General features: G+C 60.8%; 1 protein-coding gene across 4 annotated transcripts; it reads right to left on the bottom strand.

The window, feature by feature from the left end:
• Positions 1 to 1077: 1077 nt before the first annotated feature.
• On the bottom strand, positions 1078 to 12344 carry LOC144728454 (solute carrier family 2, facilitated glucose transporter member 1-like). 4 transcript variants are annotated; one of them, XM_078607904.1, is made up of 12 exons: positions 11885 to 12344; positions 11431 to 11554; positions 8535 to 8633; positions 8181 to 8341; positions 7648 to 7772; positions 7076 to 7191; positions 6680 to 6842; positions 6127 to 6314; positions 5853 to 5957; positions 5294 to 5395; positions 4766 to 4969; positions 1078 to 4217 (listed from the first exon to the last, which is right to left on the bottom strand). In XM_078607904.1, exons 2-12 carry the CDS (start codon positions 11527 to 11529, stop codon positions 4011 to 4013), a joined length of 1569 nt encoding a protein of 522 aa, XP_078464030.1. In that variant the 5' UTR covers positions 11530 to 11554; positions 11885 to 12344; the 3' UTR covers positions 1078 to 4010. The 4 variants fall into 4 exon arrangements, with proteins under 4 accessions (XP_078464030.1, XP_078464032.1, XP_078464033.1 ...); XM_078607906.1 differs by having other exon boundaries at positions 11431 to 11558; XM_078607907.1 differs by lacking the exon at positions 11431 to 11554 and having other exon boundaries at positions 11885 to 12340.
• Between the last annotated feature and the right edge of the window lie 2348 nt (positions 12345 to 14692).

Below are 14692 nucleotides of genomic sequence, written 5' to 3' on the forward strand. Positions count from 1 at the left end.
CCAGTGGCCCTGGGCCTTGCAATGAAGAGCACCGGGATAGAGTGCTGCCCCCCATCGCACGCGTGGGACATGGGCCCGCATCGGCTGTTCCCTCACTATGTAGTCCAGCAATGTTCTTGCTTGGCCCCGGCATGCATCAATGATGTTGCGTGGATGCGCCGATGACAGAACACAAATCTAGAACAGAACAGCGTGTTGGTAATTACAAGCCCATCGGCTGCACAAAAATCTAGCAGCTTCCTGCCGTTTTTATCGAGCTGATCTGGCCTATGCCTTCCAATCACTCCAGACCAGGTGCCAGCATCGTGACCAACTCAGGCATTGAAGTCACCCAACAAGATGACTATCCCGAGGGACCACTTTAGCGAGCACCTGACAGGTCATAGAAGGCATCTGACTCGTCAGCCTTCCCTGCATCCCTCCACGGATGTTCGTCTTCAGTGGGGGCATAAGGAACCACGACCACCACTCCTCGCCTCTGGTTGACGGGAAGGCGAGCCAAAAGTAGCCTGGGGCTTAAAGCTTCCCACACCTCACTGCCACACTCTGACACCCCCTTCATTATTTTGTTCAGAAGAGCCACACCCGGTTGCTTGGCAGTCTCCTGCCCCGAGTAGAGGGCTGTCCACCCCTCATGGTGGCAGAAGCCAGAACCGGTCCACCGGACCTCCTGAATGCCACAGAGATCCAGGCGGTACCAGTCCAGCTCCCAACAGAGGAGTGGCAGCCTCTCCGCAATGAGCGTTCAAACATTCCACGTGGCCATACGCAGTGATTTTGTTGTTGTTTCTGGAGGAGCCCCGAGGGTAAGGATTCAGTCTCCTGGCTCCGCCAATTGGGGTTTGGCCAGGAGACGTCATAGATGCCTTTCCCCCAGCACAAGCTTATTAATTAATTTTTCGACGTGGTTTAGCGCTCACACACTCACCCTGCACAACAGGGCAACGTCACACACAACCCAGGCAGAGAAGGAGGCCTAGTCGGGAAGCCATACCCCCCCAGCGGCCCTGCCGCCCATCCCATGGCGATGCATGAGCCCAGGAAGTGCGACACAAGAAGACACGAAGCCGGTGTGTGTTGGTTCTATACACCTAGGAGATATTTACTTCGACACGGGCACACACACACACACGTCATCTTTGTAAACACTGGCAGAATAATTACACGGATCTCGTATTTACAATCGGGTTTTCGTGCCTCTCTCACGACACAAGCGCACTCTACACTGGAGGGGGGGGGGGTAGGCCATCAACAAGCCAGCGCGTCACGTTCACGAGTTACACGCCGCACGCACCCGATGATTGTTAAACCACCTGCCCACGTGCAGCACGGAGCACCGTTTCTAATGGAGGTCTAGTTGTGTGTGTGTAAGTGGGTGTTCGAGTGACCTATATATATAGACATTAAAAAAAATAAAGTGTCAATGTTATTCTGTTGTAGGTGTGTTTGTGGGTGCAGAGTCATCGTTAGAATTCGTGTGCCCGTGCGTGCCAGCCTTCATTGGATGCTCGCCAACAGCACTTGACCCAGCAGGTCTGTGAAGGCTATACGGGGGATCTTTGTCTTGGGCGCACGGTGTCGTCGCGCTCTTGGCTTCAACACGCGCACTCGCTCACATCTCACACGTGGGACGCGTTTAATAATCATCATCGGGCGCGCGCAGCTCGTACACTTTTTTTTTGTACACTTTTAAACGGAGAGCGGGTGAACACTGAAGAGGCGGTCGCGAGGTGGGGGTCGGCGGGTGGCGAGGGCGGGAGGCGTGGGAATAATATCCTTGGACGTGACCAGACTGTTGCGCACGGGATGGACACACGAAGCGTGCGCCACAAAGATCCTCCTCCGTGTCGCCGCTAACAGACTGCGGGGGGGGGCAAGTGCTCTTAGCGAGTACTTGTTAAGGCCGGAACGGCACACGAGGGGGTGGAGGGCCATCACCACGCCCAACCGCCTTTGTCTCCCCAGTGCTTATATTTACACATCAGGTACTCAATTAAAAGGACGAGTCGACCTATGGGAGGCCCAGGACCGGTTCGGATCATCGCCACGGATGTTTGCCGTGAGCGGGAATCGAACTGGAGTCGCCCGGGTTCTGTAGTGCAGCGTGCTAACCGTTGCACCACCACTCCCCAGACATGTGCCACCTGGCACACACAACAACACGTGGCACACACAACAACACCACGTGGCACACACAACAACACCACGTGGCACACAACGTGGCACAAACACAACACCACGTGGCACAAACACAACATACCAACCACCACGAAGGGTCAGGTACAGGGGTCAGGGTACGGGGGTCAGGGTACGGGGGTCAGGGTACGGGGGCGCTATCGGACCTCGTGCCACCGCATGGGCTCGGGATGGAGGCAAACCGAGCACCAACGTCTCCTCTCTGACTCGACAAGGAGAATCGGCATCTCCATGGGGACACGACGGTGTAGGCCGAGGAGGTATGGTAGGGCCATTCACTAGGCGGCCTTTCGCTTGGCACTCAAAACACGTGGGGGGGGGGGGGGGGGGGTTCGACACCGCCACCTCGGCTAGGGTTACAGGCTGCACCCCCTTCCAAGCAACCAATGACGTGGGAGTTACGGTCGACGTTGGGCACGTGGTCACAATGGAGCTCTAGGACTGTGTACTGCGATTGGCAGGTGGGTTAGACCTTTCCACAGATACACAAAGACAAAGATCCCCCCAACAGCCTTAACAGACTGTTGTGGGGGAAAGTGCTGTTATCGAGCACCTATGGAGGCCAGCACGGCACACGAAGGGGTAGGTGGCCAGCACCACACTCGGCCGGCCTTTGTCTCCCCGGTGGCGATGTTGAGTCGACCTAAGGAGAGGCCCAGGACCGGTTAAAATAATCGTCACTGGTGTTGGTGGCCGTGAGCATGAATCAAATTCGGGTTCGCCGGGTTCGTAGCGCAGCGTAGCGCTAACCGCCGCGCTACCGCAACCCACACAACACACAGAGACACACGCAAACATGCGTACAAAGACATCAATGTGCCAACTATTGAGACACGTGAGCAAACAGATACCAGACGGACACAGGGAGGGGCCGAGACGGACGGGCGTTGCCGCGCGGCGAGCGCAAGAGCAGCGTCGACCTTCGCGCGACGAGCGGCAACAACCACGAAGCTGTGCAAATCGCGAGGGGCGGCGTCCGGGAATGGGACTAGACTCAGAGGTATACAGGGTGTGGTGGTGAACCACTCGCACTAGAAGTCTTATTCAAGTTTTTAAATCACTTTAACAATAGTTATTATTCATATTATATTCTCTCTTTATTTTGTTTTCCCCTATCCATAATTCATTTAAGCTACTTAAAAAATAAATTCTTTAAAACCCCGCGTTTTTTTGTTTGTCGTTCGATCGTTTTGCTAGACGCGCTCCGCTTCGTCGTGAACCACACCTTGAACTGACGTTGAACCGACGTTAAAAAGAACAACAAAACGTACCGACATTCAAACGCGGGTCCGTGTCTGCGATAAATAGCGGTGACGGCGGTTAGTGCGTACAAAACGCAAACGGCAAATAAGTTACGAGCAACGGCTATTGACACGAGCGTGCTATGTACAGGGTACAGGGAGAGGGGGGGCCACTCCGGTGTCTGGCAGGGGGGCACCCAGGTGAGGGATGGGGTGGGGGGGGGATTCATAGCCCCCACCCCCCCCCCCAAATCAACTCGACTCACCCCAGCTCAGCCGATTACCATAAAAACCACGCGACTCTGCGACACGCAAAGTCCACGTGGTCACGACGTCGCGACGGCTCGCGCCCCCTCCCCCCGGAGCCCCACCCCCTCCCCCCGGAGCCCCACCCAGACAACGAGGCCCAGGAATGGGCCCTGCGTGGAGGCGGTGGGGATGGGGGGGGGGGTGGCGGCACCTCTCCGGTATCGGGCCGGAGGCGACGGCCGCGGCGCCTCGGAGTTGCGGAGAAGGGCGGGGATGGCGCTGGTGGTGGCCGGGCCCGAGGGTGCGTGTGGGCGTCGAGGAGCCTCACACCCGCGAGTCCCCGTTGCCCTCGCTGAGGTGGTTCAGCTCGTCGGTGGGCGCCGCCTTGGCGCCGCCGGCCTTGTCGCGGAATCCCGACGCGATGTCGTCGAAGGTGCGGCCCTTCGTCTCGGGCACTTTGAAGTAGGTGAAGACGAAGAAAAAGACGAGGAAGCAGGTGAACACCACGAACACGTAGCTCCCCAGCAGCTCCTGCGGTGGCAGAGAGGAAGGGGGGGGGATGGAGACGGGGCCGTTATCACCACGCACGTCGCCACCACCGGCACGGTATCGCGGGATAAAACTCGCAGTGACCTGCTGCTCGCAAGCTCTCCCGGGGGGGTCTATCAGGCCTGCGGTGGGCGACACTCGTCCCGCCGAGACGAGGGGACGTTCCCTTGCGGTGGCCGGGCCTCGGTGCGTCTACGGGGTAGAGGAGGGCGGCTCGTCTGGGCTGCCAACCCCCTCCTGAAAGCGGGAAACCCCGACAGCGGCCGACTACGCGATGACGTCACCGGACTCCGCCCGCCACCTCCCGTCCAGCGGCACACTTCGGAGAACAGAGGCGAGGGGGCGTCTTCCCCACGACCATTTCCACCTCCTCCGATTACTCTCAACGCAACCCGCTCGCTCTCACTCGTGGCTCTCCCCGCCGCCGCCCACACCACCTCCTCGCAACTCCACCGACCACCCCTGCGCCACCCTCCCCCCTGCCCCACCCCCCCTGCTCCCCCCCCCCCCGGCACGGCGCGTGGGCCCACCTGCACGTATGGGAAGCACATGGCCACGAGGAAGTTGGACGTCCAGTTGGAGAAGCCGGCGACGGCGACGGCCGCGGGCCGCGGGCCCTGGCTGAAGAGCTCCGAGACGATGAACCACGGGATGGGGCCCGGCCCGATCTCGAAGAACGCCACGAAGCCGAAGATGGCCACGATGCTCACGTAGTTCATCCACGACGCGCTCGCCTGATTGGTCGATCGGGGGTGGGGGGGGGCACGGAGAGATCAGCGAAGTGCGGTCAGCCACGGTGTGCATTTGTTTTTGTGACAAAACACTTGCCCGGCCAGATTACCCACAGTTCCGAGGCCTTGTTGCGGAGGCACGGGCTGCACCATCGGTACCACCCCCACAACCCCTTCCCCCCCCCCTCGAGTGGTGCGTGGGGTGGTGCTGTGTGTTGTGTGGTGCGGTGTGCGTTGCGTGGTGCGGTGCTGTGTGGTGAGGTGTGTGCTGCGTGGTGCGGTACTGTGTGTTGTGCGGTGCGTGGTGCAAGACGACGGCTCCCTCACCTGCAGGACGAGTGACAACGTCATGGCGATGCTGCACGCGGCCATGCCGGCCAGGCCAACGAGGTGCAGCGAGCGACGGCCCGCACGCTCCACCAGGAACAGCTGAGCGATGCACGCACACACACGCGCAGAGACACAGACGGAGGGGGGGGGGGGACACGGTGTCAGAGCCGTCGCAGGGGAACTCGCGCCGCGTCGTCGCTCACGCCGAGTGGGAGATGCAACCCCAACGAAAAGCTGGGGACAGAAACCACGCCAGCACGCGGCCGTGCAACGCTAGGCAACGCTAGGCAACGCTAGGCAACGCTAGGCAACGCTAGGCAACGCTTCCACCGGTTTGGTCCGGTTATCGAGAGGGTAGGTTGGGGGGTCTCCCCAATAGGCGCACAACGTTACAGCGCTACGCGGCTCGTCACACCGGCTCCACGTTCCACAAGTTACTGCGGGAGCCCCGTTACGCCGTCTCGGCAGGTTCTGCCGACGGCTTAAATCTCGCGGCGAGCGCCGCTGGATTATCGCTGGGCGAGTGTGGCTGTGCGTGGTGGTGGTGGGGACTCACCGAGACCACGGTGAAGGCGACGTTGACGATGCCGGCGCCGATGGTGGCGTAGACCGGCTGCGACACGCCGGCATTCTTGAAGATCCCCGTTGAGTAGTAGAAGATCTGGGAGGGGAGGGAAGGAGCGCGTCATTACCACCGTCACCATCACCATCATCGTCACCACCACCACCACAGATCACCGCCCGACATGACCGCCACGGTTGCCACGGCCACCGCCATCACCACCACCGCCATCACCACCACCACCACCAACCGCCACACCGCCACTCACCGCGTTGATGCCGGACAGCTGCTGCGAGAGCTGCAGCATGACGGCGACGATGATGGCCTGCCGGTAGTCGATGCTGCGGAAGAGGTCGGGGATCGCGACCTTGGGCACCTGCTCCATGCGCCGGTGCTCCTCGCGCATCTCGCGCATGTCGTCGTTCACGTCCGTCGTGCCGCGCAGCTTCACCAGCGCTGCACGCGCCACACGCAACACGCGGCGTTAACGCACGTGCACGCCACACACACGCAACAAGCACGCCACGCACACGCAACAAGCACGCGGCGCTAACGCCATGTGCACGCCACATGCGAGCGAGCGAGCGAGCGCCCAGCCACCAAGCACCGTGAACTAAAGTCGGCACATTTCTGGTCGGCTCAACGAGGATAGATGGCGAGCTGCCAGTGCCTCCCTCCGTGGGCCTGATGCAGTGGCTGGTGAGGCTAGTGAGGCAGGTAACTGAGGGAGCGACCGGCCGGTCAGTCAGGCGACCGGCCGGTGAGGAGTCAGACGCCTGGGGGAGCGCGCCTGGCCGTGCCCGGGGTGTGCCGCCGCTCACCGTCGCGCGCCTCGTTCTCCTTCTGCTTGTTGATGAGCAGGAAGCGCGGGCTCTTGGGGCAGAAGAAGAGGGCGACCGCCTGCACCACGGCCGGCACCACGGTGAGGCCCAGCAGCAGCGGCCACTGCTGCGCCGTGCCCAGCAGCGATTCCAGACCCAGCACCTGCGGCGGAGGAGCGGGGGGGAGGGGGGGCGGAGGAGGGGTCAGCGCTGCCGTACGTCGAGGTCGCGCGTCGGGTCAAAAGGTCGAGTCGGCAGTTTGGAGGTCGCGTCGCAGAGGCCGGGTCGCAACACCGAGCCGGAACATCGCGGCACCGGATGGGGTCGCGGGGTCGCGGGGTCGCAGGGTCGGTGTCAGGGGGATGGAATCGGGGTGATGGGGTCGTGGCGGGTTACCTGTGCCACCAGGATGCCAATGACGAGGCTGAGCTGGTGCAGGGTGCCCATGGCGCCTCGCAGGGACGTGGGAGAGATCTCCCCCACGTACATCGGCACGAAGCCCGACAAGAGGCCTGCGCACGGGGGAGGGGCGGGGACATGGGGACGCACACTCAGTACCGCTATTCTAACCCGCAGCCCGCACCGCGCATAGCCGGGGAGAGAAGAGAATCGACAACAATTTAGAGCGCCGCGTGTTCAGAGGAGAGCCGCCGTGACTTCCGTGCGCTGCGCGTGCACGGCGCACGGCGCCTCACGAGGGGGCGCTGCAGCCCCAGCCTCGAGGCATCGACTTTGAGTGGCCAGGCGAGGGGACCAGACCGTGAGACTGGATCTGTTGTGGCGCTGGCGACACGTGTGTCCCCCCCCGTGTCCCCCCCGTGTCTCCCCCATGTCCCCCCCCCCCGTGCCCCCCCCCGATCTCCCCCCCCGTGTCCCCCCGATCTCCCCCCATGTCCCCCATCTCCCGCCACGTCCCCCCCATGTCCACCTGTGTCCCCCGTGCGTCTCCGCAGTGTGTCTCCGCTCACCACAGTGGATGCCGATGATGAACCTGCCGACGATGAGCAGCTCGAAGGAGCTGGCCAGCTTGGTGAACGCCATGCACACCCCGCCGATCACGGCCAGGATGTTGTTGACAAGCATCGAGTTCCTCCTGTGGCGGGGTGGGGGGGGGCACACGGAGAGGGGGATGACGACGCGCGGTCGTGCATGCGCAGCGCCCCTGAAGACTGCTGGGGCAAGTGCTGCCCACGAGCGCCTACGAAGGTGGGCACGGCATCACGAGGGAATGGGTGGCCGCACCACGCCCGGCCGCCTCTGTTTCCTGAGTGCCGGTGTTTACACGTCGCACCAGGTACTCGTCGGAGGCCAAGTTGGCCTAGGGGAGCCTCAGGACTGGTTCGAATGATCGCCATCGTTATCGGTCGCGAGCGGCAAGTCGCTGACCACTACACGACCGCTCCCCGTGAAAACACTTGCTCACACTCACATGTGCACACGCTCACACTCACGCTCACACACACACGCTCACACACACACGGTCACACACACTCGTGCTCACCTGCCGAATCTGTTGACAAAGAGCCCCACGGAGAAGGCCCCGATCATGCCGCCGACAGTGAAGATGGCCACGGTGGACGACCACAGCGTGGTGAGCGTCGACTTCTCAACGGCATTGCCGTAGCGCTCGATCCACGTCTCGTTAAAAAACGACTGGATGATCTGTTTGCCGACACGGAGGGGAAAGAAGGGGTCACTCCTCGCGCCATGGAAAGGTGGAATTTTCCACCACGAACTCACAGCCCCTCCCCTCGCTCGAGACGCTCTCCGTTTAGTTTCATCGTAAAGATGTTGGCGATGCCGGTGGTGACGATGGTGACGATGGTGACGATGGTGACGATGGTGCGCGACTCGCCTGCTCGGGCGCGTTGATCACGCCGATGTTGTACCCGAACGAGAAGGAGCCCAGCACCGCCACGATCACCGAGAACACCAGCACAGGCGTCATCCGCGCCTACTCGCACACACAGGTGGGGGGGGCAAGGGGACACGAGGATGTTAATTATAGCGATGGCTCGCACGGGGACCGCCTCGCGAGCGTGCGGGAGCCAGCGCGGGGCCATCGCGGCGCGGGTTCGCGGGTTTTTTTTTCCACTCCCAGTTTGCCGCGCCGTGCCGGAAACCGAACCACGACGCACTGCTGGCCGCACAATTCAAACCCGGATCTGGTCGATTCCGCTTTGGGGCCCAGCAGGGCCAGCGGCAGGGGGCTACCGAGACGTGCACTGCGGGCGACGTCGCTCCGTCTCCCTTCATTGGCGGGTGAGGGGTGCGGGTGGGTGGAGTGGCGAGCGGTGGTGCAGCGGTTAGCGCGCTGCGCTACGAACCCGGCGACCCGAGTTTGATTCCCGCTCACGGCCAACAACGGTGACGATTAATTAATTCCACCGGTCCTGGGGCCTCCCCTAGGTCGACTCGGCCACAAATTAGTACCTGGTACCACATTGTGTGCCGTGCGGGCCTTCACAAGTGCTCGCAAACAGCACTTGCCCCAAAAGTCTATTAAGGCTTTACAGGGGATCTTTGTTTTTGGTTGGGCGTGGATGTTTGGGTGTCAGTGGGCAGCACAGCCGGTGCCCATCTGGGGGTCATCTCAAGGTCGGGTCAACCCGTGACGCCTGCGGTTCTGGCGCCGTGGCCTTTCCCGTCAGCCAGGGAGCCTATCCACGATTCGCACGGACGGCCTCAAAGTGCACCTAGCCTGGCACAGGCGTTACTGGAGACATCGACGTCACGTAGCGGCGAACGGGGGGGGGGGGGGGGCTGTTGGAAGCGGAGGACTGCGATTGCGATGTCGTTCATCTACCGCCCCACGTGGAGCCTCGCCACAACCCAGGGCAGCAGGAGGGTCCGGCCACGTCGGGACGGTGTTTGGCCACGAATTCCATGGTACGGAGAGTTCTGGGGGGCTCCGTGTGGACGGAGAACACCGGAGACACCCCAGCAGCGTGCACGCGAGGAGGCACCCACAGGTGGCCGGGCCGGCTGCTCACTGCGTTGCCACGCAGTGACGGCGCTCATCACAGGCAGGGCGCGGTGATGCGCTCACACGAACAAAGATGCCCCCTGTATAGCCTGAACAGACTGCTGGGGCAAGTGCTGTTCGCGTGTAGCAGCACCTACGAAGGCCGGCACGGCACACGAGGGGGTGGGTGGCCAGCACCAGGCCCGGCCGCATTTATCTCCCCAGTGGCGATTTTTATACACCACACTAGCTTCTCTGCATTCACGCATGCGCAGGCAGATAAGTATGCTCATACGTACACCACACGGTGCATACGTTCACTCACACGCTGACAATCTAGCCCACGTACTCTCACATGCACGCATGCGCACGCGAGTGTGCGTGCGTGCAGCGGCTGCGATGCGCAAATTCGTTTAACCTTGGAGAGGCAGCCGGAAACGGAGCGTGCCGACTGCTGCTGCTGCAATTCCACTCGCACCAACACGAAACCCTCAGACCAACCCAAACCTCCTCCTTCTCACGCAGCCCTTGGCCACTCCACTGCTGGACGCATGGATGAAGGCCTGTGCTCTCACTCCCCACGGGTCGCGCCACCGGCTTGACCTCGCCACTGGCCGCGCGCGCGGGAGGCAGTGGCAGAACGAGCGTGGGGCCGGGAGTGAATGCCCCGCGAGTCGTGATGATGATGACGACACGGACGAACCTCTCCTGGACTGCGTGTGGTCACGGAGAGCCAGCGGGCGAGTTGCCAACTCGCTGCGATGTTCACATCTCGGCCGATGCGACGATGATGATGATGGTTGTTTTGTTGAGTGATGGTGCCAATGAGTGCCGTGTCACCGCAGTGCAACAGCAACTGGCGACACTCAACAATCTCGCACGGGAACTGGGTGCGTGCCCACAACATCAGAGCTCGGGAGACAAAGGCGGCCGAGCCGGTGTGCCCATCCACACACACGAATTGTTAAAGCACGCAGAGAGGAGGAGGACGAGTCTCCATGGCACCCACGACTTTCCGATCGCAAGACGCGCCGCCACAAGTCCTCGGGGGTTTGCTCCCCCCCTGCCACCCGCCCCCACCCCAGAGCCATCACAACCACCACCCAGCACCACCACATTCTCCCGCAGCACAGAGAGCGTGCAAGTTGCCACCCGTGGCTCGGAATGGCCATCGAAGTTCACAAGCCACGGGAGCTCAGCACCAACACCAGCACCACCAGCACCCACCACCACCACCACCAGGACCCAGCACCTCCACCACCACCCAGCACCCTACAGCCATCACAACCACCACGACCACCCCACCAGCACCACCAGGACCCCACAGACACCACCCAGCACCACCACCACCATCCACCACCACCACATCCATCACCCCGACCCACCCCGGGACCCGCGCGCCCCGCGCTTTGCCGAGGGTATCGACTCTGGCGGAGGCGACGATGGGGGTAGTGGGGATGGTGGTTCGATGGGGGTAGTGGGGGTGGTGGTTCGATGGGGGTAGTGGGGGTGGTGGTGCGATGGGGGTAGTGGGGGTGGTGGTTCGATGGGGGTAGTGGGGGTGGTGGTGCGATGGGGGTAGTGGGGGTGGTGGTGGGATGGGGGTAGTGGGGGTGGTGGTGCGATGGGGGTAGTGGGGGTGGTGGTTCGATGGGGGTAGTGGGGGTGGTGGTGCGATGGGGGTAGTGGGGGTGGTGGTTCGATGGGGGTAGTGGGGGTGGTGGTGCGATGGGGGTAGTGGGGGTGGTGGTTCGATGGGGGTGGAGGCGATGCAGATGAAACGAGCCAATCGCGATGTGCCAGCGTCGCCACGAGGAGGCTCCGACAGCGCCCCGCGTGCCGCACAGAGACCCCGACCCCCCGTGCCCCACTGCCGCTGCGCCATGGGTGCCGAGTGGTTAGGGCTGAGTCTACCTAGGCGAGGCACGGGACCGGTGTCACGAATGCGCGCCAGCGCCTCCCGCAGGCGGTCCGAGTGTACAGTGCAGTGTACAGTGCGTTCAGACGACGTGGCGGGGCGCTGCCTCAATAATTAAACAACTCCCTGTGACAACCTCCACCCACCTCCACCACCGTCGCAACAACAAACCAACGAAGCACCACCCCTCCTTACACAACCCTAACACACAACCCCAACACACAACCCACGTCTCGCGTCACCACCCACACCACACCACACGCCACACTACACACACTACACCACACTGCACACACCACACACCACACACACCACCACCCACCTTCTCTCCGGGCGACTCCATTGCGTTCGAGGGCGAGCGAGCTCTTGGCGAGGGCTATGCGAGTTGTGTAAGTTGTGTAACACGTATAAGACGTGTAAGTTGTGCGAGCTGTGTGAGCTGTGTGAGTCTCCTCTTCTCCCCGCCGCTGATGGAGGACGCTGTTTGCTGCTCGACCAACTCTCGCCCCCGATACGACTCGAGCTTGAACCGCACCAACTCAAAAACGTGAATGCGTAAAAATGAATCTCTCTCTCTCAACAGCGGACTGTTGCCGTGAATAATTCTCGGCTACTGAATGTTCAAATTTCTATTACGCTCACTGTCTGTTTGTTGTTGTTGTTGTTGTTATCGTTATACAACCTGCGGGTGAATACTAGAGCTGTAAATGTGCTGTGATGGAGACGAAGCGAGAAGATTTGGCAGGAGCCGAGTTTGGGCGAGAGTCGCTCCCCTTGCCGGCTTTATAGACGAGACGCTGCGGGGCACGTCACGTGCCAGACCCAACCTCCACGCGGCCACGTGACGACTCGTGCCCCCCCTCCCAGCCACCCCTCCCTCTCGACACGCCCCCTCGCTTGATCGCAGTCCTGCCCACCCCACCACCACCAACCCCTCTCTATTCAACAGCGTCATGGCCACACCACCACCAACCTCTATTCAACAATAATGGGTAGCGGTAGTGTAGCGGTTAGATGTGGACTCGAGTCATGTGACTTGGACTCGAGTCAGACTCGAGTCATGAATTTGATGACTTGCGACTCGACTTGGACTTGCATAACAATGACTTTGTCCCACCTCTGGCGGTTAGCGCGCTGCGCTATGAACCTAGCCTGAAATGAGTACCTGGTGTGGTGTGTAAACATCGCCACTGGGGAGACAAAGGCGGTCGGGCGTGGTGCTGGCCACCCACCCCCTCATGTACCGTTCCGGCCTTCATAGGTGCTCGCTAACAGCACTTGCCCCTACAGTCTGTTAAGGCTATACGGGGGATCTTTATGTACCAGTGTGCGGTGTGTGCGTTGGTTCAGGGGTTAGTGCGCTGCGCTACGAACCCAACGACCCCGACTTTCATTCCCGCTCACGGCCACCAACACCACGAGGATCACCTGAACCCAGTCCTGCGCCGCGCCTAAGTCGACTCAGCCTCATATGAGTATATACGGTGCGATGTGTAACATTGCCGCGAGGGAGACAAAGGCGGCCGGGCGTGGTTCCGTGCCGGCATTCGTAGGTGCTCGCTAACAGCGCTTCCTCCTACAGTCCGTTCGGGCTACACGGGGGATCTTTGTGTGTATGCGTGCGTGATCGTCCGTGTGTGTCCGTGTGTGTGCGTGTGTGATTGTGCGTTCAGTGTGTGCGTGTGTGCGTGCGTGTCCGTGTCTAGGGAGCGGAGGCTCGTGAAGGACGGCCCCTGCTCGGCAGTTGGAGAGCAGAGGAGCGACGCTCACAACAACGAGCTGAGCGCAGGGCGGATAAAATGCAGCAAGTTGACACGATGGGCAGCACGGGTGGTGCATCTGGCAGTCATCTCAGTCGTTCGACCGATGGCACCTGTGTCTGTCCCGTGACCTGTCAGCGAGCCCTGACACTTCAGTGCCAGACTAGGTGCTCAAACGTGGAGACGTCAACCGCCATTTAGTAGCGAACGGCGATTGTTGTTGTTGTTGTGGGTAGCGGTAGCGTAGTGGTTAGCGCGCTGCGTTACAAACCAGGCAACCACGAAATCGTGCCTCCCCTAGGTCGACTCAGCCCACAATTTTGTTTTACCTGATACGGTTGTGTAAACCGGGGAGACAAAGGCGTCCGGGCGTGGTTAGTGTTTGGTGATCGCCACACCATCCAATGGATCCCGGCCTCTGCCTGCTCGCCAGGTGCTCGCCATCAGCTGATTCCCCAGCAGCTGTAACGGCTCTGGGGGGGGGGGGGCTCGTGCCCTTCGTCGTGGCCAGCGGACCTCGAGATTCGCGTTCGGTTCCCTGGACCAGGCTGCAGCTACTGCTGCTGCTGCAGCTGCTGCTGCTACTACTGCTACTGCAGCTACTGCTGCTGCTACTGCTGCTACTGCGCCATCTCACGCGCGCTCCCCTATTGGACATTTGGGTAAATTATTCCCATCGCTCACCAGAGTCCGAACACAGATTCTGGATGTTGTTCTTCCGTACGGGCTGCTGATGTAGACAGTGCCGGATTATCCTCGTAGCACAAGTAGCTGCATGTGCTACGGGCCCCGCACTTTCAAGGGCCCTGCGCCAAATGCTTTCAAGCTATCAATTCCGGTTCAGTGATTCTGCACTTGCTCTATTACTATAGTACTATACCGCCTTCGACTTTCATGAACGACTGTGTGTTTAAGGTTAGCGATTTTTCGTATTATCTGGCTGTGTAGCAAATGAAAAAATACAATTACTTTACTATGCGAGTAAAAAATGTGTCTTTTAATATTTACGTGTTTTTTTTGTATTTAGGGCCGCTTTTTAACATCATATGCTACAGGCCCCGCACGAACTTAATCCGGCACTGGATGTAGACGCGGAGCAACGAGTCCAATTTGACATTCAGGTGGCCAAGCCCCGACAACCGCGTCAGGAGCAGCGGAGTGTATCGCTGCGGTGATGTCTCCTCCTTCGTGTGTGTGGATGATCGGAGCATTGCGTCGTTATACGTTGCACGGTGTCTGTTCTGGATGACCGCAGGCGCACACCGGATTCCGATGATTGATTCCGAGGAGAAACTCGACTGCGTTAAAAGCTGCATCGAAGCATCAAAGGCTCCGAAGACACTCCCCGCTATGTGAATGATAACGCGAGA

This window comes from Lampetra planeri, chromosome 28 (genome assembly GCF_965212315.1).
Source record: "Lampetra planeri chromosome 28, kcLamPlan1.2.h2, whole genome shotgun sequence".
Lineage (NCBI taxonomy): Eukaryota > Metazoa > Chordata > Hyperoartia > Petromyzontiformes > Petromyzontidae > Lampetra > Lampetra planeri.

Bases quoted from the DNA above. Each gene is read 5' to 3' on its own strand.
- LOC144728454 (XM_078607904.1), bottom strand. From the start codon at position 11,529: ATGGCGCAGCGGCAGTGGGGCACGGGGGGTCGGGGTCTCTGTGCGGCA. The intron at 7,192-7,647 runs GTGAGCGGAGAC...CCCCGTGCGCAG, and splicing joins CATCATCGGCATCCACTGTG to GCCTCTTGTCGGGCTTCGTG. The intron at 5,958-6,126 runs GTGAGTGGCGGT...CTCCCCTCCCAG, and splicing joins AGCTGTCCGGCATCAACGCG to ATCTTCTACTACTCAACGGG.